This window comes from Pseudophryne corroboree, chromosome 6 (assembly GCF_028390025.1).
Source record: "Pseudophryne corroboree isolate aPseCor3 chromosome 6, aPseCor3.hap2, whole genome shotgun sequence".
Classification (NCBI taxonomy): domain Eukaryota; kingdom Metazoa; phylum Chordata; class Amphibia; order Anura; family Myobatrachidae; genus Pseudophryne; species Pseudophryne corroboree.
The window spans coordinates 111,618,128-111,645,041 of NC_086449.1; the positions used below are offsets into that span (position 1 = coordinate 111,618,128).

Here is a 26,914-nt window from a genome sequence, read left to right on the forward strand (position 1 = left end):
CCGCTATATTCGGGACAGTTGGGAGGTATGTATACCATATACGTAGTGTTGACTGAGGCATGAAGGGTCTATCGGCAGAATGCAGTGGTAGGGGCCCATGTGTAGGGGTGTGGCCAGCCACCACAGAGGTTTGGCTAACCATTTGAAAGTGACTGGTCTGGGCGCCTTGATAACTATATATATAGTAAATACTCAAGGGCGTAGCTACCATAGGTGCAGGGAGTGCAGAGGCTATGGGGCCCAGAGCTGAGAGGGGCCCACCTTCCCTATCACAGTTACATGTGTTTTATATATTTTTCACCATTGTGTAGTACATAGAGGCCTTACAAACATTAGGACCTGCAAAATATTTTGTTATGTTTCTGAACTTGTTCATTGTAATGTGGTATAAACTTAACTGGAGGGCACTATAATGCTACATAATATATACTTGGGCACTGTAATGTGGCACAATATGAAGTAGAGGCACTATAGTTTTGCATAATATGAACTGGGCATACTGTAATGTGGCATAATGTGTACTGGCAGCCCTACAATGTGACATAATATGAACTAGGGCACTACTTACTATGGGGCAAAATAGTAACTACGGCACAACATTAACAACTGCAGTGAAGAGATGTCTCTCTAGAAGCATTGGGACAGGTGCCCCTTCAAAATGTTGCTATGGAGCCCACAAAGTTCTGGCTACGCCCCTGTAAATACTGCCAGTTCATGTATGATAATATACCAGGTTAAAAACAGCAATGCACTGTAGAGAATACACCATAGTCCTGTGCAGTATAAGGTAACATGTATAATGTATAATTCAATTGCAGTGTGGACCTTGATTCCCAGAAGAGGTGGGGCTTACTGGCGGTTTCCCCTGTACCCCTGTAGTTATAGGCATGACAAGACCCACTGGGAATACGTGACATGGTGTATGAAAGGAATAATCAGCGTGTTGTGACAAGAAGTGAATGACTAAGTTCCACTCGCCAGTAAGTGCAGCTATATGCAGGGCCGCCATCAGGGGAGTGCTGGGGGCACGACTGTCCCAGGCCCGGCCGCTCTGACAGAGAGTGGAAAGCCCGGGCTGCATGCCACCCGCCGCCGTCATCCGCTACTGAAAGGGCCCCCACTCTAAGCATTGAAAATGTCCCTCCCAAAATGGCTGCTGCCTCAGAGGAGACAGTCATTTTAAATGCTAGAAGAGGTGGCGCCCATTTTAGGAGGGTGAGCAAAACCCCTGACAACAAGCAGAACCGCTGAAAGCAGGTACTGTGGCATAGGGCACTTTTTCTATGTAGGCATAATATGGTGATGGACATGTGGATGCATAGTATGGTGACAGGGGCATTACTGTGGGGGAATAATATGGTGTCAGGGGCATTACTGTGTGGGGCATAATATGGTGACAGGTATAACTGTGGGGGCATAATATCACTATACCGACATCAGCATCCTGTCCGCCAGAATGTCAGCAGCGGGGTGAGCGCATCGAGGCCCATTGCGGGCTCGCCGGGCTCACCGCGCTGTGGGCACGGTGGCTCACTTCGCTTGCCACAGGTTCTATTCTCCCTCTCTGGGTGTCGTGGACAGAGGGAGAATCACCTACCTCGCTGGTATTCCGGCGGTTGCATTGTACCCCTGTCAGGATTTTAGCGTCGGTATTATGACAGCCGAGATCCCAACGGGCGGTATATTAAATGCATACCGTATATTGGTGGTCACATATGCTTTCTGTATTATATGGCAGTCACTAATGCTGTGTGTAGTATATGGGGGTCACTAGTGCTGTCTGCAGTATATGGGGATCACTGATAATGTCGGTATTATATGACGGTCACTATGCTGTCTGTATTATATGGTGGCCACTAATGCTGGCTGTGTTATATGGCGTTCACTGATGCTGTGTGTAGTATATGGTGCTCAGCTGGTCACTAATGCTGTCTGTAGTATATGGGAGTCACTAATGCTGTGTGTAGTATATATGGTGGTCTAGGTAAAGCTGTGTTTAGTATATGGTGGTCACTAATGCTGTCTGTAGTATATGGGGATCATTAATACTGTCTGTAATATATGGCAATATATGGGAGATACTAATACTGCCTGTAGTATATGGGTGAATCTAATACTGTCTGTAGTATATTTGGGTCACTATTACTGTCTAAAGCATATGGCGGTTGCTTAAGCTGTGTGTAGTATATGGCAGTCGCTAATGCTGTCTGTAGTATATGGTGGTCACTGATGCTGTTTGTAGTATATGGAGCCACTAATGTCTTTGTCCAAGGTGACATAAAAGCTAGCTTCACCCCTGGTGTCAGGATTCCAGAATGTCATTATAACATACTTTGGGGTATATTTACTAAGGTCCCGATTTTGACCGATTTTGCGTTTTTTCTTCTAAGTGTCATCTCGGGAATTTACTAAACTAAAATCTCGGCAGTGATGAAGGCATTCGTATTTTTTTTGAAGTCAAAGAAAAAAAATACGAATGAATACACCATCGGTCAAATACGCCTGTTATTTGATAGAACTCGGTCATTTACTAAAATTTGTATTTCACAAACACTGCCGGCAATAGGCAAACACTGCCGTGAATAAATACAAATCGTAAAAAAAAAGCAGTTTTAAAATAGACCTGCTTTTTTTTACCGTGTTCTGATAGGCATGCACGGATCCGTGAGATCCTTGCATGTTTATCAGTGGTAAGGGGTGGTAAAGTGTTAAAAAAAATTAAAAAAAATGCGTGGGGTCCCCCCTCCTAAGCAAAACTAGCCTCGGGCTCTTTGAGCCAGTCCTGGTTGAAAAAATATCGGGGGGAAAATGACAGGGGTTCCCCCATATTTCATCAACCAGCACCGGGCTCTGCGCCTGGTCCTGGTTCTAAAAATACGGGGGACAAAAAGCGTAGGGGTCCCCCGTATTTTTAAAACCAGCACCGGGCTCCACTAGCCAGGTACATAATGCCACAGCCGGGGGACACTTTTATTGTGGTCCTGGCGGCCCTGGCATTACATACCCAACTAGTCACCCCTGGCCGGGGTACCCTGGAGGAGTGGGAACCCCTTAAATCAAGGGGTCCCCCCTCCAGCCACCCAAGGGCCAGGGGTGAAGCCCGAGGCTGTCCCCCCCATCCAAGGGCGGCGGATGGGGGGCTGATAACCTTTTGAAAAAAATTAGAATATTGTTTTTAGTAGCAGTACTACAAGTCCCAGCAAGCCTCCCCCGCAAGCTGGTATTTGGAGAACCACAAGTACCAGCATGCGGTGGAAAACCGGGCCCGCTGGTACCTGTAGTACTACTACTAAAAAAATACCCAACAAAAAACAGGACACACACACCGTGACAGTATAAGTTTATTACATACATGCACACCTCCAAACATACATACTTACCTATGTTCACACGAGGCTCGGTCCTCTTCTCCATGTAGAATCCTAGGGGTACCTGTGAAAAAAATTATACTCACATAATCCATTGTACCTTCTGTTCTTTGTATAATCCACGTACTTGGCAAAATAAAAAAAACGGAAACCCGACCACGCACTGAAAGGGGCCCCATGTTTACACATGGGACCCCTTTCCCCGACTGCCAGGACCCCCCCTGACTCCTGTCAAAGAGGGTCCCTTCTGCCAATCAGGGAGCGCCACGTCGTGGCACCCTCCTGATTGGCTGTGTGCTCCTGTAGTGTCTGTGAGGCAGCACACGGCAGAGATACAATGTAGCGCCTATGCGCTCCATTGTATCCAATGGTGGGAACTTTGCGGTCAGCGGTGAGGTTACTTTCGGTCAACCACTGACCGCAAAGTTCCCACCATTGGATACAATGGAGCGCATAGGCGCTACATTGTATCTCTGCCGTGTGCAGCCTCACAGACACTACAGGAGCACACAGTGGCGCTCCCTGATTGGCTGAAGGGACCCTCTTTGACAGGAGTCAGGGGGGTCCTGGCAGTCGGGGAAAGGGGTCCCATGTGTAAACATGGGGCCCCTTTCAGTGCGTGGTCGGGTTTCCGTTTTTTTGTTTTGCCAAGTACGTGGATTATACAAAGAATACAAGATACCCTGGATTATGTGAGTATAATTTTATCACAGGTACCCCAAGGATTCTACAGGGAGAAACGGACCGAGCCTCGTGTGAACATAGGGGGTCATTCCGAGTTGTTCGCTTGGTAAATTTGTTCGCATCGCTGCGATTTTCCGCTTAGTGCGCATGCGCAATGTCCGCAGTGCGACTGCGCCAAGTAAATTTGCTATGCATTTAGGAATTTTACTCACGGCTTTTTCATCGTTCTGGTGATCGTAGTGTGATTGACAGGAAGTGGGTGTTACTGGGCGGAAACTGGCCGTTTTATGGATGTGTGTGAAAAAACGCTACAGTTTCTGGGAAAAACACGGGAGTGGCTGGAGAAACGGAGGAGTGTCTGGACGAACGCTGGGTGTGTTTGTGACGTCAAACCAGGAACGACAAGCACTGAACTGATCGCAGATGCCGAGTAAGTCTCGAGTTACTCAGAAACTGCACAGAGATGTCTTATTGCAATATTGTGAATCTTTCGTTCGCAATTTTAAGAAGCTAAGATTCACTCCCAGTAGGCGGCGGCTTAGCGTGTGCAATGCTGCTAAAAACAGCTTGCGAGCGAACAACTCGGAATGACCCCCCATAGGTAAGTATGTATGTTTGGAGGTGTGCATGTATGTAATAAACTTATACTGCCACGGTGTGTGTGTCCTGTTTTTTGGGGGTATTTTTTTAGTAGTAGTACTACTACAGGTACCAGCGGGCCCGGTTTTCCACCGCATGCTGGTACTTGTGGTTCTCCAAGTACCAGTTTGCGGGGGAGGCTTGCTGGGACTTGTAGTATTGCTTCTAAAAACAATATTCTTATTTTTTTCAAAATGCTATCAGCCCCCCATCCGCCGCCCTTGGATGGGGGGGACAGCCTCGGGCTTCACCCCTGGCCCTTGGGTGGCTGGAGGGGGGGACCCCTTGATTTAAGGGGTTCCCACTCCTCCAGGGTACCCCGGCCAAGGGTGACCAGTTGGGTATGTAATGCCAGGGCCGCCAGGACCACAATAAAAGTGTCCCCCGGCTGTGGCATTATGTACCTGGCTAGTGGAGCCCGGTGCTGGTTTTAAAAATACGGGGGACCCCTACGCTTTTTGCCCCCCGTATTTTTGGAACCAGGACCAGGCGCAGAGCCCGGTGCTGGTTGATGAAACATGGGGGAACCCCAGTCTTTTTTTTTCCCATATTTTGTCAACCAGGACCGGCTCAAAGAGCCCGAGGCTGGTTTTGCTTAGGGGGGCAGACCCCATGCATTTTTTTTATTTTATTTACGAAAGGTGCACAATGAAGCCCTGCACGGATCTCACAGATCCGGACGAGATTCATTGTGTTAATGTCGGCAGTGTTTTACTATTCACTCCCGTAAAACACTGCCTAAAAATACGAATGACATCGACATCGGAAAACACGAAAATGCAGAATACGACAGCTTAGTAAATTAGTCGTAATAAATTCAAAAAGTTGCAAATTTACACATTCGATGTCATTCGTATTTGAACTTTAACCTCATTCAGAAAAATACGAATTTTAGTAAATATACCCCTTTGTGCACATCAGATAGTACTCTTCTACATATTGTAGGAACTGCATTGGACCTGCAGAATACAAAGAATGGTGCTGCACATTTGGGGGATTATTCAAAGTTGGTCACAGATTTTGCAATTTTAGCAAAATCTTTGACCACTAAAATCATATGCTGAGGGCCGCCCAGCACAGGGCAAGGCATTGCAAAAACCTCAAACAGAGGTTGACCTCTGCCTATGCAGCATGGCCATTACATGCCTGCATTTCCTACCCCCCCATGCTGCATCGCCGCCCCTGGACGCCTGTCGCTTGTCAATCACTATGCGATCGCATTCTCCTGGGATATGATTGCATAGTGAAGGGCTGTGCGTGCACCCTGTAGCCACCGCGTCTGTGCAGTCATCCGGGACGCGGCCGTGCTAACGAACGCAGAGGCTGTGGCCTGATTAAGGCCCTAGGTCAATAACTAGGGAGACAGATTTCTATGGGAAAAATCTTTAAAACCTTGGATTGCCCCTGGAAATTAAGGACCACTGACAACTATACTCACATCTGGTCCTTTGAATATTTTATCATATGAATATTGACACGGGAAAGATGCTGTAGATGGAGCCTGGAGGAGATGCTTTAAACGCAAGTCCCTGGGAATTTCAAAACTGAGCCAAGGTGGAGGACCTAAAATGACAAAGGACATCATAGAGACAGCCTGGTAATTACATCCGGATGTTTTTGTTAGTAGGCAATCTCACATGCTTCAGTAGGCCATAAAGCTCATACTTTAGTGCAGTAAACCCTGGCAAACAATGTTATTTTAATTGCTCTAAAAAGTGCTAGGATTGGACACCCGTTATCCTATACAATTGCACTGTATAGCAGAACAAGCATTTGTAAGTACACACACAAGGGCGTAGCTACTATAGGTGCATGAGAGGGCCCATCTCCTGTCAAAGTTGCATGTGTTATATACATTTTTCACCATTGGGTGGTACATAGGGGCCCTTAAAAACTTTTGCCTTAGGATCTATGATATACCTCGTTATGCCCCTGGACCTGCTCATTGTAGTGTGTTGTAAAATGAACTAGAGGGCATTACAATGTTACATACACTGTAATGTGGCACAATATGAAATGGAGGCACTATATTGTGCAATAATATGAACAAGGGGCACTGTAATGTGGCAATTTTAACTGGGGACACTTTATACATACCTCCCAACTGTCCGGATTTTCGCGAGACAGTCCTGTTTTTTGTAGACTATCCCGCTGTCCCACCTGGGGGCTGCAGTGTCCCGCGGTGGGGGCAGCTGGGAGGCTCCTGTCATCACTGCCCTGCTTAGCAGAGCAGCAGTGAATAGACGCTGTGCGCATGCACACAGCGTCTATTCACTGGAGACAGAGGGAGAGGGGACATGCCAGCAGCTAACAGAGCACTGGGCATGCCCCCTCAGTGACAAAAAGGGGGTCGTGGCTCGCAATCGCAGCACTCCCGTGAAGCCATGCCCCCTTTTAATAGGCCACACCCCTTTTTAAAATCCGCTGCTGCTTCGACGCACAAATGTCCCTCCTCACCTGTCAAGAATGCAGGGAGGTATGCTTTATATCAGAATGTGAATGGGGGTATTGTGTTGCATAATGCATAGGTTCTCAAAGGCGGTACTAAAGGCACCCCTACGGTCCAGGTATCCATGTTTGGTCACAGGTAACCTAATTAGTACCTCAGTCAATTTGGTTTAACCATTTGTGCTTAGCCATGAATATGCCTAAAACCTGGACCGTTAGGGTGCCTTGAGGACTGCGTTTGGGAACCTCTGGCATAATGTGTACTGGCAACCCTGCAATGTGACATAATGTGAACATGGGCACTACTATGGGGCATAGCATTAACTAGGGCACTACTACTGAGTAGAAAATTAATAACTGCTGCGCAGTGGTGTCTCTCTAGAAGCACTGGCACAGGCGCCCCTTCAAAATGTTGTTATGGGGTATGTAAAGTTCTTACTACACCCCTGTACACACACAGAAATTAAAGATTAATTCTGTATGTACAAGTAGTGACTGCTTACTCTTAGATATATTCAAGTAATAAATAAGATTCCAACTAAGAGGGTTATTTAGACCTAATCGCTCCTGCGTAGCCCAGGACCTACTCCTACAGAGCGACAGACTTAGGCAATCGCTTTTCTCGCACCTTCCGTCGCTGTGTACTGACGCGCCTGCGCATTGCGGTGCATACGCAGTTCAGACCTGATCGCAGGCTGTATGAAAACGCAGCCTAGCGATCAGGTCTGAATTAGGCCCATTGTACAGCAGGGACTGGATCTTAGAATATTAGTGAATATATTATCTATATTAGTGACTATATTACACTCTGTGAATTTGCAGAGGTCTGTGATCAGATAGTCACTGCCCAGACAGAGTGAAAGGCCGACTCGTGGAAGTCTGTGAATGCCTTGCGAAAATCTCAGCATTCGCCGGTCAGCTGCAAATCCGTTTGCAACTCACTCACCATCTATTGATTCTTCCAGTCTTTGCGTAGCCCAGGACCTACTCCTACAGAGCGACAGAATTAGGCTAATCGGAGCCGGAGCTGACATCACGTACCCTCCCTGAAAACGCTTGGCCACGCCTGTGATTTTCCGGTCACTCCCAGAAAACCGCCAGTTACCATCCCCAAATGCCTGCTTCCTGTCAATCAATTTGCGTAAACCTAGCGATAAAAAAGTTGCTGGATTTTTTTCGCTGTTTGGTCTCACGCATGCGCACTACGATCCGTATACATACACAGTCGATCGACAAATGCCTGGCTTGCGAATTCGCACAACAGTGATAAGGTCTGAATAACCCCCTAAGTCTTTAAGGAGTAAAAATAAAAAAAAGGGTTTTTTTTGTTTTGTTTTTTTACTTTTGAGACATCCTATAACATCCTATAATTACTGCAAATAGTCTGTATGGAGGAACTGTCAAAACACAGACTGGATGTGTGTGACAGACACATCTTACGTCTCATATCTGAAGTGGCGTGCGGTGCAAACATGCCGAGCATTGGTGGGAAAGTGGGTGAGAGAACATGGGGCAGATGTATTAACCTGGAGAAGGCACAAGGAAGTGATAAACCAGTGATATGTGCAAGGTGATAAAGGCACCAGCCAATCAGTTCCAATATGTAAATTAACAGGAGCTGATTGCCTGGTGAGTTTATCACCTTGCACATATCACTGGTTTATCACTTCCTTATGCCGTCTCCAGGCTTCATACATCTGCCCCATGTTTACAAGTTCCTGTCTCTGCATTTCTTTTTGATTTCTCTGCACCAAGGGCGTAGCTACCATAGGTGCAGGGAGCGCAGTTGCTATGGGGCCCAGAGCTGGGAGGGGCCCGCCTTCCCTGTCAAAGTTACATGTGTTATATAAATTTTTCACCATTTGGTGGTACATAGGGGCCCTTACATGGTATGTCATAATGTGGATTGGGGGTATTGTGCTGCATAATGTGTGCTGGTAGCCATACAATGTGACACAATGTGAACTAGGGCACTATTATGGTTCATTAAATAAATAAGGGCAGAATTATGGGGCATAACATTAACAAAGGCACTACTATGGTTGAGAAAATTAGCTAGGGAACTGTTATGGGGCACACAATTAATAGCTGTTCCAGGGAGGTGTCTCCCTGGAAGCAGTGGGACAGGGGCCCCATCAAAATGATGCTATGGGGCCCATAAAGTACTGGCTACGCCTGTGGTTCCCAAACTGTGTGCCGTGGCTCCCTGGGATGCCTCGGGATACTTGCAGGGGTGCCCTGGGTTTGTGGTCCAGGACCAATTCAAATTATTCATGGTCAATATAATAGGCAAAACCAGTGCTGGTGGCCGCCAGTCATAAAATATGTGGCCAAACAGAAGCAAATCTTGTCCCTCACCACACAACTGACCCTAAGGATGACATATAAACGCGATCTACTTAATGTAATATTTCTTTCTAAATTTCTCAATAAGATTTTTTTGGCCTAGGGGTGTCGTGAAAAAAATTCTGATATTCTAGGGCGCAGTGATTCAAAAAAGTTTGGAAACCAGTGGGCTACGTCCCTGCTCTGCACTAATAAACTGATATGGTGCACAATGGGGGGGAGTTACAAGGGTTTGGGCAGTGAGTTTTGTAGTGTTTCCTGAGATAAATGCAAAGCAAGGTTAATGCATATAGTATGTCACACGTCAGTCTGATTATGTTTACAAAAAGATTATTTTAGTGAGCAAAAAAAAGTTGGACTCCCTTCTATGAAAATCCTGCTCTTTCTCCTGAGTAATGTCAGTGCTAACTAACAATACATGCAATAAAAAATAAATTCAGTTAGTCTCTCTGCAATTTAGCCATTCCTACCTTTCACTAGTCCTGCGCAGAACAGCACGATGATCAGGAAATGCATCCTGAGCGCACAATGTTCTTCTGGAATCAAGCTGCCCCTGCTAAGGAAATATACCTATAAAACAGAAGTTGTAGTAAAGCCATTGCCTCTGAATAAATGATAAATTCACCATCTATAAATGGAGACGCCTTTGTATCCCACAAGACACAATACTGGGGTCATCCTACAATAGGTATATTTACCTGGCCGAGCGGAGCTGCAGAACAGAGCAGCAGGGTGTTTGGCTTATATAGCCATAGAGTTCAGATTTCAGGCTAACCTAATTCTGCCCTCTCCTCCTCTACCCAAAGCCCACGCCTCCAACTAGCCTGCTCCATCTCTCTCTCTGTCCTGTCCTTCAACTCCCTCTCCTGTTTCTAACCACACATGTGGCAGTGGCCTTGTCCCCAGATATTGTGCTCAGACAGCAGGTGGCACAGACACAACAGAGCTCCATGTACAGTTACCAAGAAGAAGAGGGGGAAATGATTGTGATTGACATGTCATTCTGAATGTAAATCCTTGGTACTCCTCTCTTTTCTTTTTAATGCATATCTAAATTATGTATTTGTAAATTATTACATGTTTTAACTAGTGATGTGCACCGGAAATTTTTCGGGTTTTGTGTTTTGGTTTTGGATTCGGTTCCGCGGCTGTGTTTTGGATTCGGACGCGTTTTGGCAAAACCTCCCTGAAATTTTTTTGTCGGATTCGGGTGTGTTTTGGATTCGGGTGTTTTTTTTTACAAAAAACCCTCAAATGCAGCTTAAATCATAGAATTTGGGGGTCATTTTGATCCCATAGTATTATTAACCTCAATAACCATAATTTCCACTCATTTTCAGTCTATTCTGAACACCTCACACCTCACAATATTATTTTTAGTCTTAAAATTTGCACCAAGGTCGCTGGATGACTAAGCTAAGCGACCCAAGTGGCCGACACAAACACCTGGCCCATCTAGGAGTGGCACTGCAGTGTCAGACAGGATGGCACTTCAAAAAAATAGTCCCCAAACAGCACATGATGCAAAGAAAAATGAAAGAAAAAAGAGGTGCAAGATGGAATTGTCCTTGGGCCCTCCCACCCACCCTTATGTTGTATAAACAGGACATGCACACTTTAACGAACCCATCATTTCAGCGACAGGGTCTGCCACACGACTGTGACTGAAATGACTGGTTGGTTTGGGCCCCCACCAAAAAAGAAGCAATCAATCTCTCCTTGCACAAACTGGCTCTACAGAGGCAAGATGTCCACCTCATCATCCTCCTCCGATTCCTCACCCCTTTCACTGTGTACATCCCCCTCCTCACAGATTATTAATTCGTCCCCACTGGAATCCACCATCTCAGATCCCTGTGTACTTTCTGGAGGCAATTGCTGGTGAATGTCTCCACGGAGGAATTGATTATAATTCATTTTGATGAACATCATCTTCTCCACATTTTCTGGAAGTAACCTTGTACGCCGATTGCTGACAAGGTGAGCGGCTGCACTAAACACTCTTTCGGAGTACACACTGGAGGGAGGGCAACTTAGGTAGAATAAAGCAAGTTTGTGCAAGGGCCTCCAAATTGCCTCTTTTTCCTGCCAGTATACGTACGGACTGTCTGACGTGCCTACTTGGATGCGGTCACTCATATAATCCTCCACCATTCTTTCAATGGTGACAGAATCATATGCAGTGACAGTAGACGACATGTCAGTAATCGTAGCCAGGTCCTTCAGTCCGGACCAGATGTCAGCACTCACTCCAGACTGCCCTGCATCACCGCCAGCGGGTGGGCTCGGAATTCTTAGCCTTTTCCTCGCACCCCCAGTTGCGGGAGAATGTGAAGGAGGAGCTGTTGACGGGTCACGTTCCGCTTGACTTGACAATTTTCTCACCAGCAGGTCTTTGAACCTCTGCAGACTTGTGTCTGGTGGAAAAAGGGATACAACGTAGGTTTTAAATCTAGGATCGAGCACGGTGGCCAAAATGTAGTGCTCTGATTTCAACAGGTTGACCACCCGTGAATCCTGGTTAAGCGAGTTAAGGGCTCCATCCACAAGTCCCACATGCCTAGCGGAATCGCTCTGTTTTAGCTCCTCCTTCAATGTCTCCAGCTTCTTCTGCAAAAGCCTGATGAGGGGAATGACCTGACTCAGGCTGGCAGTGTCTAAACTGACTTCACGTGTGGCAAGTTCAAAGGGTTGCAGAACCTTGCACAACGTTGAAATCATTCTCCACTGCGCTTGAGTCAGGTGCATTCCCCCACCTTTGCCTATATCGTGGGCAGATGTATAGGCTTGAATGGCCTTTTGCTGCTCCTCCATCCTCTGAAGCATATAGAGGGTTTAATTCCACCTCGTTACCACCTCTTGCTTCAGATGATGGCAGGGCAGGTTCAGGAGTGTTTGCTGGTGCTCCAGTCTTCGGCACGCGGTGGGTGAATGCTGAAAGTGGCCCGCAATTCTTCGGGCCACCGACAGCATCTCTTGCACGCCCCTGTCGTTTTTTAAATAATTCTGCACCACCAAATTCAATGTATGTGCAAAACATGGGATGTGCTGGAATTTGCCCAGATGTAATGCACGCACAATATTGGTGGCGTTGTCCGATGTCACAAATCCCCAGGAGAGTCCAATTGGGGTAAGCCATTCTGCGATGATGTTCCTCAGTTTCCGTAAGAGGTTGTCAGCTGTGTGCCTCTTATGGAAAGCAATGATACAAAGCGTAGCCTGCCTAGGAACGAGTTGGCGTTTGCGAGATGCTGCTACTGGTGCCGCCGCTGCTGTTCTTGCTGCGGGAGGCAATACATCTACCCAGTGGGCTGTCACAGTCATATAGTCCTGAGTCTGCCCTGCTCCACTTGTCCACATGTCCGTGGTTAAGTGGACATTGGGTACAACTGCATTTTTTAGGACACTGGTGACTCTTTTTCTGACGTCTGTGTACATTTTCGGTACCACCCAGGCTGACAAGACCTGAGTTATCCGCTTTGCAGCAGGATGACTGCTGTGATATTTCATCTTCCTCGCAAAGGACTGTTGGACAGTCAATTGCTTACTGGAAGTAGTACAAATGGTCTTCCGACTTCCCCTCTGGGATGACGATCGACTCCCAGCAGCAACAACAGCAGCGCCAGCAGCAGTAGGCGTTACACTCAAGGATGCATCAGAGGAATCCCAGGCAGGAGAGGACTCGTCAGACTTGCCAGTGACATGGCCTGCAGGACTATTGGCTTTCCTGTGTAAGGTGGAAATTGACACTGAGGGAGTTGGTGGTGTGGTTTGCAGGAGCCTGGTTACAAGAGGAAGGGATTTAGTGGTCAGTGGACTGCTTCCGCTGTCATCCAAAGTTTTTGAACTTGTCACTGACTTATGATGAATGCGGTCCAGGTGACGTATAAGGGAGGATGTTCCTAGGTGGTTAACGTTCTTACCCCTACTTATTACAGCTTGACAAAGGCAACACACGGCTTGACACCTGTTGTCCGCATTTGTGTTGAAATAATTCCACACCGAAGAGGTGATTTTTTTTGTATTTTGACCAGGCATGTCAATGGCCATATTCATCCCACGGACAACAGGTGTCTCCCCGGGTGCCTGACTTAAACAAACCACCTCACCATCTGAATCCTTGTCAATTTCCTCCCCAGCGCCAGCAACACCCATATCCTCATCCTGGTGTACTTCAACAGTGACATTTTCAATTTGACTATCAGGAACTGGACTGCGGGTGCTCCTTCCAGCACTTGCAGGGGGCGTGCAAATGGTGGCAGGCGCAAGCTCTTCCCGTCCAGTGTTGGGAAGGTCAGGCATCGCAACCGACACAATTGGACTCTCCTTGGGGATTTGTGATTTAGAAGAACGCACAGTTCTTTGCTGTGCTTTTGCCAGCTTAAGTCTTTTCATTTTTCTAGCGAGAGGATGAGTGCTTCCATCCTCATGTGAATCTGAACCACTAGCCATGAACATAGACCAGGGCCTCAGCCGTTCCTTGCCACTCCGTGTGGTAAATGGCATATTGGCAAGTTTACGCTTCTCATCAGATGCTTTCAATTTTGATTTTTGGGTCATTTTACTGAACTTTTGTTTTTTGGATTTTACATGCTCTCTACTATGACATTGGGCATCGGCCTTGGCAGACGACGTTGATGGCATTTCATCATCTCGGCCATGACTAGTGGCAGCAGCTTCAGCACAAGGTGGAAGTGGATCTTGATTTTTCCCTATTTTAATCTCCACATTTTTGTTCCCCATTTTTTAATGTGTGGAATTATATGCCAGTATCAATAGCAATGGCCTACTACTATATATACTGCGCACAACTGAAATGCACCACAGGTATGGATGGATAGTATACTTGACGACACAGAGGTAGGTAGAGCAGTGGCCTTCCGTACCGTACTGCTATATATACTGGTGGTCACTGTCAGCAAAACTCTGCACTGTACTCCTCCTATATAATACTGCTGGTCCCCAGTCCCCACAATAAAGCAGTGAGAGCACAGATATATGCAGCACACTGAGCACAGATATGGAGTGTTTTTCAGGCAGACAACGTATACTGGTGGTCACTGGTCAGCAAAACTCTGCACTGTACTCCTCCTATATAATATACTGGTGGTCCCCAGTCCCCACAATAAAGCAGTGTGAGCACAGATATATGCAGCACACTGAGCACAGATATGGAGTGTTTTTCAGGCAGACAACGTATACTGGTGGTCACTGTCAGCAAAACTCTGCACTGTACTCCTCCTATATAATATACTGGTGGTCCCCAGTCCCCATAATAAACCAGTGTGAGCACAGATATATGCAGCACACTGAGCACAGACATGGAGTGTTTTTCAGGCAGACAACGTATACTGGTGGTCACTGGTCAGCAAAACTCTGCACTGTACTCCTCCTATATAATATACTGGTGGTCCCCAGTCCCCACAATAAAGCAGTGTGAGCACAGATATATGCAGCACACTGAGCACAGATATGGAGTGTTTTTCAGGCAGACAACGTATACTGGTGGTCACTGTCAGCAAAACTCTGCACTGTACTCCTATATAATACAGCTGCTCCCCAGTCCCCACAATTAAGCAGTGTGAGCACAGATATATGCAGCACACTGAGCACAGATATGGAGTGTTTTTTCAGGCAGACAACGTATACTGGTGGTCACTGTCAGCAAAACTCTGCACTGTACTCCTCCTATATAATACAGCTGCTCCCCAGTCCCCACAATTAAGCAATAAGCACAAATATTTTTGCATCAAGAATTCAAGATTAATAAACGGAGAGGACGCCAGCCACGTCCTCTCCCTAACATTTCCAATGCACGAGTGAAAATGGCGGCGACGCGCGGCTGCTTATATAGAATCCGAATCTCGCGAGAATCCGACAGCGGGATAATGACGTTCGGGCGCGCTCTGATTAACCGAGCCATACAGGAGAATCCGAGTATGCCTCGGACCCGTGTAAAATGGGTGAAGTTCGGGGGGGTTCGGTTTCCGAGGAACCGAACCCGCTCATCACTAGTTTTAACTAATACATTGATAAATCGGAGTGCACACAACTCTAATATGTCCCCCTCTTCTTTTTCGGCAATTTTGTTTCTGAGTTATCATGTAGCACTTAGGGGTCTATTTACTGAGCCTTGAATGGAGATAAAGTGGACGGAGATAAATGACCAGCCAATCAGCTCCTAACTGCCATGTTACGCATGTGTTTAAAAAAATGACAGTTATGAGCTGATTGGCTGGTACTTTATCTCCTTCCACCTTGTCTCCATTCGAGGCTTAGTAAATAGACCTCTTTATTCCAGGCCTGGCCAACCTGTGGATTTCCAACTGTTGTGAAACTACAGGTCCCAGCATTCCCTCCCACCAATCAGTTGGTAAAACATGCTGGGACTTGTAGTTTCACAACAGCTGGAGAGCCACAGGGCTGCCAGTCCGAACACTATTCTAATCAATACATATTGGGGGTAATTCCAAGTTGATCGCAGCAGGAATTTTGTTAGAAGTTGGGCAAAACCATGGGGGTCATTCCGAGTTGTTCGCTCGTTATTTTTTTTCGCTACGGAGCGATTAGTCGCAAACTGCGCATGCGCAATGTACGCAGCGCGCCTGCGCCAAGTAAATTAGCACAAAAGTTTGGTATTTTACTCACGGCATAACAAAGATTTTTCATCGTTCTGCTGATCGTAGTGTGATTGACAGGAAGTGGGTGTTTCTGGGCAGAAACTGGCCGTTTTATGGGAGTGTGCGGAAAAACGCAGGCGTTTCAGGAAAAAACGCGGGAGTGTCTGGAGAAACGGGGGAGTGGCTGGCCGAACGCTGGGCGTGTGTGACGTCAAACCAGGAACGAAACTGACTGAACTGATCGCTATTTGTGAGTAGGTCTGGAGCTACTCAGAAACTGCTAAGAAATTTCTATTCGCAATTCTGCTAATCTTTCGTTCGCAATTCTGCTAAGCTCAGATACACTCCCAGAGGGCGGCGGCTTAGCGTGTGCAATGCTGCTAAAAGCAGCTAGCGAGCGAACAACTCGGAATCACCACCAATGTGCACTGCAGGGGAGGCAGATATAACATGTGCAGAAAGAGTTAGATTTGGGTGGGTTATTTTGTTTCTGTGCAGGGTAAATACTGGCTGCTTTATTTTTACACTGCAAATTAGATTGCAGATTGAACACACCACACCCAAATCTAACTCTCTCTGCACATGTTATATCTGCCCCCCCCCCCTCTTGCAGTGCACATGGTTTTGCCCAACTGCTAACAAAATTCCTGCTGCGATCAACTTGGAATTACCCCCATTGTTCCAACACTAAGCAAACAATGGGTCCTAATTCAGACCTGATCGCTAGGGTGCATTTTTTTGCATCCTTACGATCAGGTAGTCGCTGCCTACAGGGGGGGGAAGGAAATCGCTGTGCAGGGGTGCGATCACATGTGCAGGAGAGCTGCACAAACGCCTGGTCCCTCCTGCGTTTCTCCGGACACTCCTTAAACCACTTAACTGGCATGGTCAGATTTCATGCAACTGCGCCGTCCCACCCTGTCCCGTTTTTGACGAGGAGATCCGTTCTGCAGATGTGCATAATATAATGTTTAAATATTTTAAAAAATACTTTTTCAACTTTATTAAATAAAATAAATAAAAAAAAAAACAATGTTGTTAACGCTTTTGAAGGGAAAAATCGTCAGTTAAGTGGTGATAAAGCTAAATATTTATCTTATTTAAAACCCTTTAAGAGGCCTAAGAACACTGTACGCTATTGACGTATGGAGTACCGTGAGGGTACGCACGTTGCGTAGCAATCGCTTAGCCGAGGTCGAGACGCTCAAGCGTCACGTTCGCTCACGGCCAAGAGATCACAGGCAGGCACGCTATTGGCTGCTGACTAACGTAATGGTTCGCTATAGCGTAGCGGACGCTCGGGACCACGAGGAGATCACCAGCGGCGCAGACGCTCACAATGTTAAACCTTTATATCTAAACCATAAACAATGTAATATGCAGTAAAACCTTAGTGTAGAGATAGGGTGTAGATGCAACACAGTGTAACCTTATTAACTTAAAAGCTGTTTGAGCGTCACCGACGCTCTGTGAATACTTAACGCTATAATAAATACACAACTACCGGGCTTAGGGTCTAACGCCTTATATGAATGTTATACTTGCAAAAAGAATAATACAGTACAAGTCATACACTACAATATAACATAGACTAACTAACCAGGTAACTACACAGGAAATACAATACAATACTATTACGTTTAAGAGAATACGAGAGAAAGAGGAGAAGAGAGAGAGAGAGAGATATGGCCCATAATAACAACAAAGACAATATGGTTCCGGAGAAAACTTACGCACAAAGGGGAACGATCGCATGCGCCTCTGGACATCCAGCTCCCGATTATCAGCAATGAGAACCGTTGAAGAGTGAGAGCTGGATGTGATCGGCTTGTCTATTTATGCCCCACACACAATACAATTCAATGGTCCCTACAATCTCATTGTTCATTGGACACAGGAATTCCTCCTCGCATTATAACAAAAGGTCATAGGTTGATTCATACAGGTGGGCTGTGACAATTTCCAACTGCTCAGGTGGGTGGGAAACTGGGTTTCCCGCCGCATGGATAGGTAAGTGCAAATAATAGTAAATGGACATAAACTTCTTATGTCCATAACTATTCGCACGAGCGATTAATTCGCTTCAAACCAACACCGGAATATTGCTAATTAAATACTCTTCCGATGGATACTAAACACCACTGTATTACTCCTGTCTGACCCTTCGTATCAAACAAAGAGGGATTTCTCTGTCCATGAACATGCTACATTAACCAAACTTTCAGATTCTATCAAAGGGACCATAATCTACAAAATACATTATATGGTGAAAATATGTAACGATTGAGTCGCACGCTACGAACACATAAACTCTACCGTAAATGCACATACCGTGCGCCTGCGGGTGCCCGCAACAGCGAGTATGCGCACGCACGGGAGAGCGCACGCATGCGCAGCGCGGACCTGTATGAGGTGCAAATATGGCAGTGTGCATCGTGATATTTTTCTGACTTTGACAGTCCACCCTTTGTCAGTCAACAATAACTGCCACTTCCTAAAACATTTCAAAAAGAGAAAAATATATGTCAAGTGTAAATACATTTCCATGGTTGGGTAGGGGAGGAGAGGAGAAGGTAGGAAAAGGGTATGACCTAGTGAGATAGCAGAAGCATGTGTGTATGAATCCGTGTTTGGGGGTCATGTATCATCGTGCCGTACGTGTTTTAAATCAAGCTTCGAGGTATTGCGAAGTATACATTTGAATTCCTTCTTATCCCGTGGTACGGGTCTGTGGATGGGCTGTCAAACTTTACCGAGCTCTTTTCGGCTGTGGTTGTAACAAAATGGGGAGCACATTTTAGTTGATGATACATGAATGGGGGAATATGTGATTGCTGATATCTGTGCCTGTATTCTCTATCGACTATGTGTGTAATTACCTGGAGGTTGTAGAGATGAAGAAAAGACAATTACGGTAAATGCAGTGGTATTCTATGTCAGGTTAATGAACATTTGTCGGTTGAAGTCTTGTTTGGTGTCTGTTGAATGCAGTCTTCTTTGTGCTTTTGCCAAAAGGCGTGTGGGCAAAAAGCTTTGTCAATGTCCATAGACTTACAAAAGTGTTGGGCTAGCGTAATTTTAAAATTTCTAGGGAAACTGGGGGTCTATGGCAAAGTTCATCAAATATCTGTGTATAAGGTTGTCAAAACTTCTTCTTTAATCCATCAGTTGTCTGTATACAGGATCATCAAATTCCTCGTCAAAAGTGGGTCTTTTTACCTTGGAAAAACCAGAAAAACAGGTGAAAGAAACGGACCGTAGAAATCGCATTTTCATCACATCATTGTTTCTACATTTGGGTCATAAATCAAATCCATTGGAATTACAGTTTCCTCACTCCTTAAACTCATCACCCTGGTACTTCGTTTACACTTCGTTAAAACCTGACCGCATCTAAATATCAAGCCAATCGTTATGATAACACCTAAGATACATAGGAGAAACTTCCCTACATCCATTATGACTCCTTGAGCCCATTCTCCTAAACCAGAGAACCAATTTCGCGGGTTCAACCATGACACCCAACTAGTCAGCTCATTACTCACAGCAGCAAGGGTGAGATTGTGTCTCCTGCGAAATTCCCACTTCAATTGGAGAATATCGTCCATCTTTTGGTCTATGACCTCGACCGGATCCTCGGTACTATTCGTTATATATGTGCAGCATTTCACGCCGTACTGCGTTGCCAGTGTGACACAATATCCACCTGTCACTGCCGTGAGATAATTGAGAACCATTCTATGCTGAACCAGTTCTGTTTTATAAGCTTGAAGCTCTCTTCCAGTATACCTAAAAGTGTCATCATACATTTCTGTGATATTGTCTAACAAATTTGCGAGCGCAGATATGTATTTATAATTCAACACTCCTCTGGCAGTGCGAGTGATGTCTAACGCAAGTAGAAACTGAATCCCGGTGGATTCATGGATCATGTCAGAGGCCGGATGCTCTGTTCTTTCTATCAGGTGCCGTTTAACTACGTGCTCGTAGTGGGTGTGAATATAAGGAGCTTGGGCAACACGGTGTATATCTTTCATTTTGGCATGTGATACAGTCATTACCTCAGGCAGTACTTTTCCAATATAGCACAATCCTTCAGAGTTTGGGGCAAGCCACTTATACGCCTTCCTCCCGCATATGAAATATGCATCATCGGGGAGAACATATGGGACGGAGTAGGACATAACCATATTACACATCTTCCATGTGAAATCTCCTAACCCTAATTCTCCCATCTGTCTAGTACACGTACCAGTTTGTACGATATGTGCACAGTATCCTGGTGATACCTCTCCAACTCTCATAATCCTACTTCCTAGGGTATACCTATATCGGAAATATTTTCCACTACCAGATATGTGGCGTATAAGTTCTGTATCTGTCGGCATTCTATCTGCTCTATATGAAAAGGTCATGGTTTGGTTACTCCATGACACTTCCCAATTTCCCGGCTTTCGAGGATTGGAAATGTTAAAACATATTAGGGATCTGTCCACATGATATTGGTGGAGCTTCAAACTAGGAGGACTGGAGATATTAAACCTCCTGTCCACCGGCCTCCCACCACTTAGCTCAAGTACCTCCCCTATCGTTAAAGGAAATGGTACTAGTCCTGATTTGCTATGACCTTGAGGTACTTGAGAGCATACCCAACAATCTGTTTGATTTAACACACTACCCACTAAGGAGTGATAGTCACTCAATGGATGCCGGTCCATGTGGATATTAAAACTGGATTGGCATTTCTTGATGCACCCATCCTCAACTACATTGTCACAGAGCCTACAGATACAGTTTTCTTCAGCTAACAATCCTTCACAATTCCTTCTATGGTCTATGTTATCGGATCGTTTTCTGATACTCGCCTTTGCTTGTTGATTATGTTGTTCTCGGAAAACTACGCCTCCATCTCTGTCATCAGAACCCATTCCAGAACCTCTCTCGACCTCCATGGTACTCTCGCCGGAACAGACTGCTCTGGTCAACATCATGGTCAACAGGAAAATCCGGATCACAGTCTCTTGGGGCAAGTCCATCTTATAGGAGGAAACGAAGAAGAATGAGAAGGGGGAAAAAATAATTTGAGGGGGAGGGGATGGGAAGTGGAGAAAAACAATAAAAGGGAACAGGGGATCGACAACTGCTTTTGATCTTGTGATTCTCGATGCTCAGGTGCCGCCTCAGTCCTCCTGGAACAGACACTCCAGTGATACAACTTCCTCTACCGTCTGTTCCTTATCACGGGACCTCTCTGGATCAGCAACCTTCTTGCAATGGGACGAATGAACCCAAGTCTCTCTCTCGGCAACTTTCAATGCTGTAGTGCTAGTCAATAAGACTTGGTATGGTCCTTCCCATCTGTCAATAAGGCAACCTGAGCGTAGAAAATTCCGTATCATTACATAATCCCCAGGTTCAATGTCATGACAATTACTATCTGGTAAATCAGGAATCACCAACTTCAAATTATCATTTTGATTCCTTAGCTGTTTACTCATAATAACCAGGTACTTTACAGTCACTTCATTGTTACACTTCAAATCATCCTGAGGGTTAATCATAACATGCGGTTGTCGACCAAACAAGATTTCAAAGGGAGACAGATTAAGAGGGGACCTGGGAGTGGTTCTGATGCTGTACAGTACAATGGGTAAAGCTTCTGGCCATGTCAATCCTGTCTCTGCCATAACTTTGCTCAGTTTATTTTTAATAGTGCTGTTCACTCTTTCCACCTTCGCACTCGCCTGTGGACGGTATGGAGTGTGCAGCTTGCTATCAATTCCCATCAACTTACACATTCCTTGAAAGACATCACCTGTAAAATGGGTACCCCTATCACTTTCGATAATTCTAGGGATACCATATCTACATACAAATTCCTGTACAATTTTCTTAGCAGTAAACATAGCGGTATTTGTGGCCGCAGGAAATGCTTCGACCCAATTTGAGAACACATCTATACAAACAAGTACATATTTCAAATTTCGACAAGGGGGTAATTGAATAAAGTCAATCTGTATTATCTGAAAAGGACCGCCTGTAGGTGGGATATGAGATGGTTCTGTTTGTATTGCCTTTCCGATATTCTTTCTCAAGCATGTAAGGCATGACATTGCTCTCTTACTTGCATGCGATGAAAACCCTGGGGCGCACCAATATGCTCTTACCAACTTGCACATTCCTTCCTTGCCCAGATGAGTCAGCCCGTGAGCTGCCTCAGCTAAATATGGAAGATATGCTCTGGGGGCCACCGGTTTACCTTGTCCATCCGTCCAGAGTCCTGAGGACTCCTGGCCATATCCCTTTGCCTTCCAGACTGCCTTTTCCTGTGTGGAACACAAATTTTGCATCTCACACAGCTTCTGTGTGTTGATGGTATTAAATACCATCAGTTGTGTGGTGTCTGTCTGTCTGGGGGTACCAGCTGCTAACTTAGCAGCTTCGTCTGCTCGGCTGTTACCAAGTGATACTGGGTCTTGGCTATATGTGTGTGCTTTACACTTGATAACAGCCACTCTGTCGGGTTCCTGTATCGCTGTTAGAAGCCTTTTGATGTGAGCTGCATGCGCTACCGGTGTACCAGCTGCCGTCATGAAATTTCTGAGGCGCCATAGGGCTCCGAAATCATGGACTACCCCGAATGCGTATCTAGAGTCGGTGTAGATATTGGCTGATTTGCCCTTAGCCAATTCACATGCTCTGGTTAGGGCGACCAGTTCAGCAACCTGGGCTGAGTGAGGTGGGCCTAGCGGTTCCGCTTCTATGGTGCCTTGGTCATCTACGACTGCGTATCCAGTACACAAGTCTCCCGAGTCTGACTGTCTGTGACAACTACCGTCCGTGTAGAAAGTTAGATCTACATCTTCCAGTGGGTTGTCACTGATGTCAGGCCTTGCGGTAAAATTTTGGGTCAAATATTCCATACAATCATGTGTGTCCTCCTTTGTATTAAATTCTCCTTCCCCACCACTCTCATCCTCCACCCTTTGTGCCTGTCCAGGCACACCTGGGAGATATGTTGCAGGATTCAATGCACTGCATCTCCTTATGGTGATGTTTACGGGGGCCATTAGTGCCAATTCCCATCTTGTAAACCGCGCTGATGAGACGTGCCTGGTTTGGGCAGAATTTAGCAAGGCTGACACTGCATGTGGTGTATGAATTGTGAGGTTGTGACCTAGCAGTACATCTTCGCTTTTCGTTACTAGCAATGCTATCGCAGCAACGCTTTGCAAGCATGTGGGGAGGGATCGCGCTACCGTATCTAGCTGAGCGCTGTAGTATGCTACTGGCCTGCTGGCATCACCGTGCTTTTGGGTTAAGACGCCTGCCACGCAACCAGCACTTTCTGTTCCGTACAGCTCAAAGGGTTTCCCATAGTCTGGCATACCTAATGCTGGTGCCTGCGTTAGGCACTGTTTAAGTCTCTCAAATGCCATCTCGGACTCGTCTGTATGCGAAATCCGATCAGGTTTGTTTGAGGAGACCATCTCCTGCAAAGGTAACGCTAGAATGGAAAACCCTGGGATCCAGTTACGGCAATACCCACACATTCCTAAAAATGTTCTGATCTGTTGCTGGGTTTGTGGCAGAGTCATGTCTCTAATTGCTTGAATTCTATCAGCGGTCAGGTGTCTCAGTCCTTGTGTTAGACAGTGTCCCAAGTATTTTACTTTAGTTTGGCATAATTGTAACTTGTCTTTGGAAACCTTGTGTCCTGTGTCTGAAAGATGAAACAGGAGCTGTTTCGTATCCTTCAGGGATGCTTCCACTGAATCAGAACACAGTAGTAGATCATCCACGTACTGTATTAATACTGATCCACTCTCTGGTTGGAAAGACTGTAAACAATCATGCAAAGCCTGGGAAAATATACTTGGACTGTCTATGAAACCTTGTGGTAATCGAGTCCATGTGTATTGGACTCCTCTGTATGTAAATGCAAACAAATATTGGTTGTCAGGGTGCAGAGGTACCGAAAAGAAAGCGGAGCAGAGGTCAATAACAGTGAAAAATTTCGCAGTGGGAGGGATTTGCATAAGGATGACAGCTGGATTTGGCACTACGGGGAACTGACTCTCAACTATTTTGTTAATCCCCCTTAGATCCTGCACTAGCCGGTAACCCCTCCCCCCACTCTTTTTCACAGGGAAGATGGGACTATTGGCAGTGCTGGACGTTCTTACCAGAATGCCCTGTTGTAGCAAGCGCTCTATTACGGGATAAACTCCTAACTCCACCTCTGGCTTCAGAGGGTACTGTGGGATTTTTGGAGCTATCCTACCATCTTTTACTTGTACCACTACCGGAGCTACGTTTGCCATTAATCCAGTGTCCTGTCCATCTTTAGTCCAAAGTGACTCTGGTATCTGGGATGTCATTTCTTCTACCTGGGATGGAGTCCTATTTGTCATAATGGTATGTGACATTAATTTTGATGGGGAGTCTAACATGTCTCGCACTTCCTGAGCGTGATTCTCAGGTATGTCCAAGAATACACCTTCAGGAGTACAATAAATGACGCACCCCATTTTACACAATAAGTCTCTTCCCAGGAGATTAGTCGGTGCCGATGCAGCCAGCAAAAAGGAATGCTTGGTATGTAAAGGCCCTATTGTAATCTCGGCTGGTTTGCTAACAGGGTAGTGCTGGACTACTCCTGTTACTCCTATGGCTGGAATTGTCTTACCAGTGGTTCTCATGCCCACTGTCGAATTTATCACTGATTTGGCCGCCCCCGTATCTACAAGAAAGTTTAATGGTTTACCAGCTACATTTATTGCAATTTCGGGTTCACTTCCAAGATTTGCAATCAATTTTACTGGCTGCAGATTACAGGTATGGCCACACCCCTATTGGGTATGGTGACCTCCCTGAATCCCGCTGGCAGCAACTACTTGTGAAGGGGTTAAATGGGAACTGCCAGGAGTTTGCCAGTCTCCTTTTGGGGGATATCTTTTTGTTTCCCCTGTATGTGGCTCATAACTCCGTCTCTGTGGACCCTGATCCCAATTTCGTGTGTCATGTCGTTGTCTAGGGGGTTGGTATGATCTTTGTGAATTTTTCGCTCTACAGTCTCGTGCTATGTGTCCCTGTTTATGACAAAAATAACATGTTACCACATTTGACTTACCCACAGGGTTTGGTGATCTATACAAAGGCTGCTTTGTGGTCAGGGCCTGTATACTTACGGCCATTAACTTATCACCTTGTGACTCCCTGTGTCTGGTGATATTCCGGTCGTGATCAATAGCAGCCTCTCTCAAAGTAGCCACCGACAGACCTCGCCAACATGGTTGCGTGGTCTGTACCCTTGTCTTTAATGCTTCTTTTAAACCATCCATTAGCACAGATACTGCTACTTCTTGATGATTTGCATTGGTCCTAATGTCCTCTATGCCAGTGTATTTTGCCATTTCTAATAATGCCCGGTGAAAATAATCAGCAGCTGTTTCTGACTCTTTTTGTTTAATGGAAAAAATTCTATTCCATTTGGCTACAGCTGGGAAATACTCCTTTAACTGTAAATTTATTCTTTTTACATTGTCTTTGTTGTACACATCTGTAAGAGGTACATCCTGATCCAGTCCACAGTCAGCTAAAAATTGAGCTGCGTCGACATTGGAGGGTAAACATGCCCTCAGCAATATCTGCCAGTCTTTGTTATTGGGCTCTAAAGTGTTCCCTAGGTCTCTGATGTATTTCTGGCTAGCAACTAAGTCTTTTCTAGGATCAGGGAATTCAGACACTATGGTTCTTAATTCCATTCGGGAAAACGGGCTGTACATGGCAATGTTCCTGATAGGAGTGACTCCTGTAGTGTCCGTTTTCCCATTTGGAACAGCTATTACCCTCACGGGAGCAAGTTTAACAACATCATTCTGTGTAGATTCTACAATCTGTGGTGAAATGGTTTCAGCATAGTGTATGGTGCTGTACTTACCCGTTGATACGACCTCACCTGTCCCTCCGCTAGGGGGCTTTGTTACTAATCTTATGGGTTGGGCCGTGCCTACTGTTGTTTCTGATATGGTGGCTGCTAGAGAGAGCGCCGATATTGTTGCCGATTCGTCGTCTTGATCACACTCCTGGGGAAACTTCAAAACAGGGTACAACTTGCACGGGTTAATTGATAAAGCTAAATATTTATCTTATTTAAAACCCTTTAAGAGGCCTAAGAACACTGTACGCTATTGACGTATGGAGTACCGTAAGGGTACGCACGTTGCATAGCAATCGCTTAGCCGAGGTCGAGACGCTCAAGGGTCACGTTCGCTCACGGCCAAGAGATCACAGGCAGGCACGCTATTGGCTGCTGACTAACGTAATGGTTCGCTATAGCGTAGCGGACGCTCGGGACCACGAGGAGATCACCAGCGGCGCAGACGCTCACAATGTTAAACCTTTATATCTAAACCATAAACAATGTAATATGCAGTAAAACCTTAGTGTAGAGATAGGGTGTAGATGCAACACAGTGTAACCTTATTAACTTAAAAGCTGTTTGAGCGTCACCGACGCTCTGTGAATACTTAACGCTATAATAAATACACAACTACCGGGCTTAGGGTCTAACGCCTTATATGAATGTTATACTTGCAAAAAGAATAATACAGTACAAGTCATACACTACAATATAACATAGACTAACTAACCAGGTAACTACACAGGAAATACAATACAATACTATTACGTTTAAGAGAATACGAGAGAAAGAGGAGAAGAGAGAGAGAGAGAGATATGGCCCATAATAACAACAAAGACAATATGGTTCCGGAGAAAACTTACGCACAAAGGGGAACGATCGCA

At 45.7% G+C, this 26,914-nt stretch overlaps 1 protein-coding gene across 2 annotated transcripts in view; it reads right to left on the reverse strand.

Moving 5' to 3' along the window:
- TGFBR3L (transforming growth factor beta receptor 3 like) overlaps positions 1–26,914 on the reverse strand; it is an 84,263-nt gene that overhangs the window by 2,581 nt on the left and 54,768 nt on the right. For both annotated transcript variants that reach the window (XM_063930253.1, XM_063930252.1), the window contains exons 3-4: positions 9,956–10,055; positions 6,130–6,254 (exon numbers count right to left, since the gene is read on the reverse strand). In XM_063930253.1, coding sequence (XP_063786323.1) covers positions 6,130–6,254; positions 9,956–10,055 — 225 coding nt within the window. The remainder of the gene's footprint in view (positions 1–6,129; positions 6,255–9,955; positions 10,056–26,914) is intronic.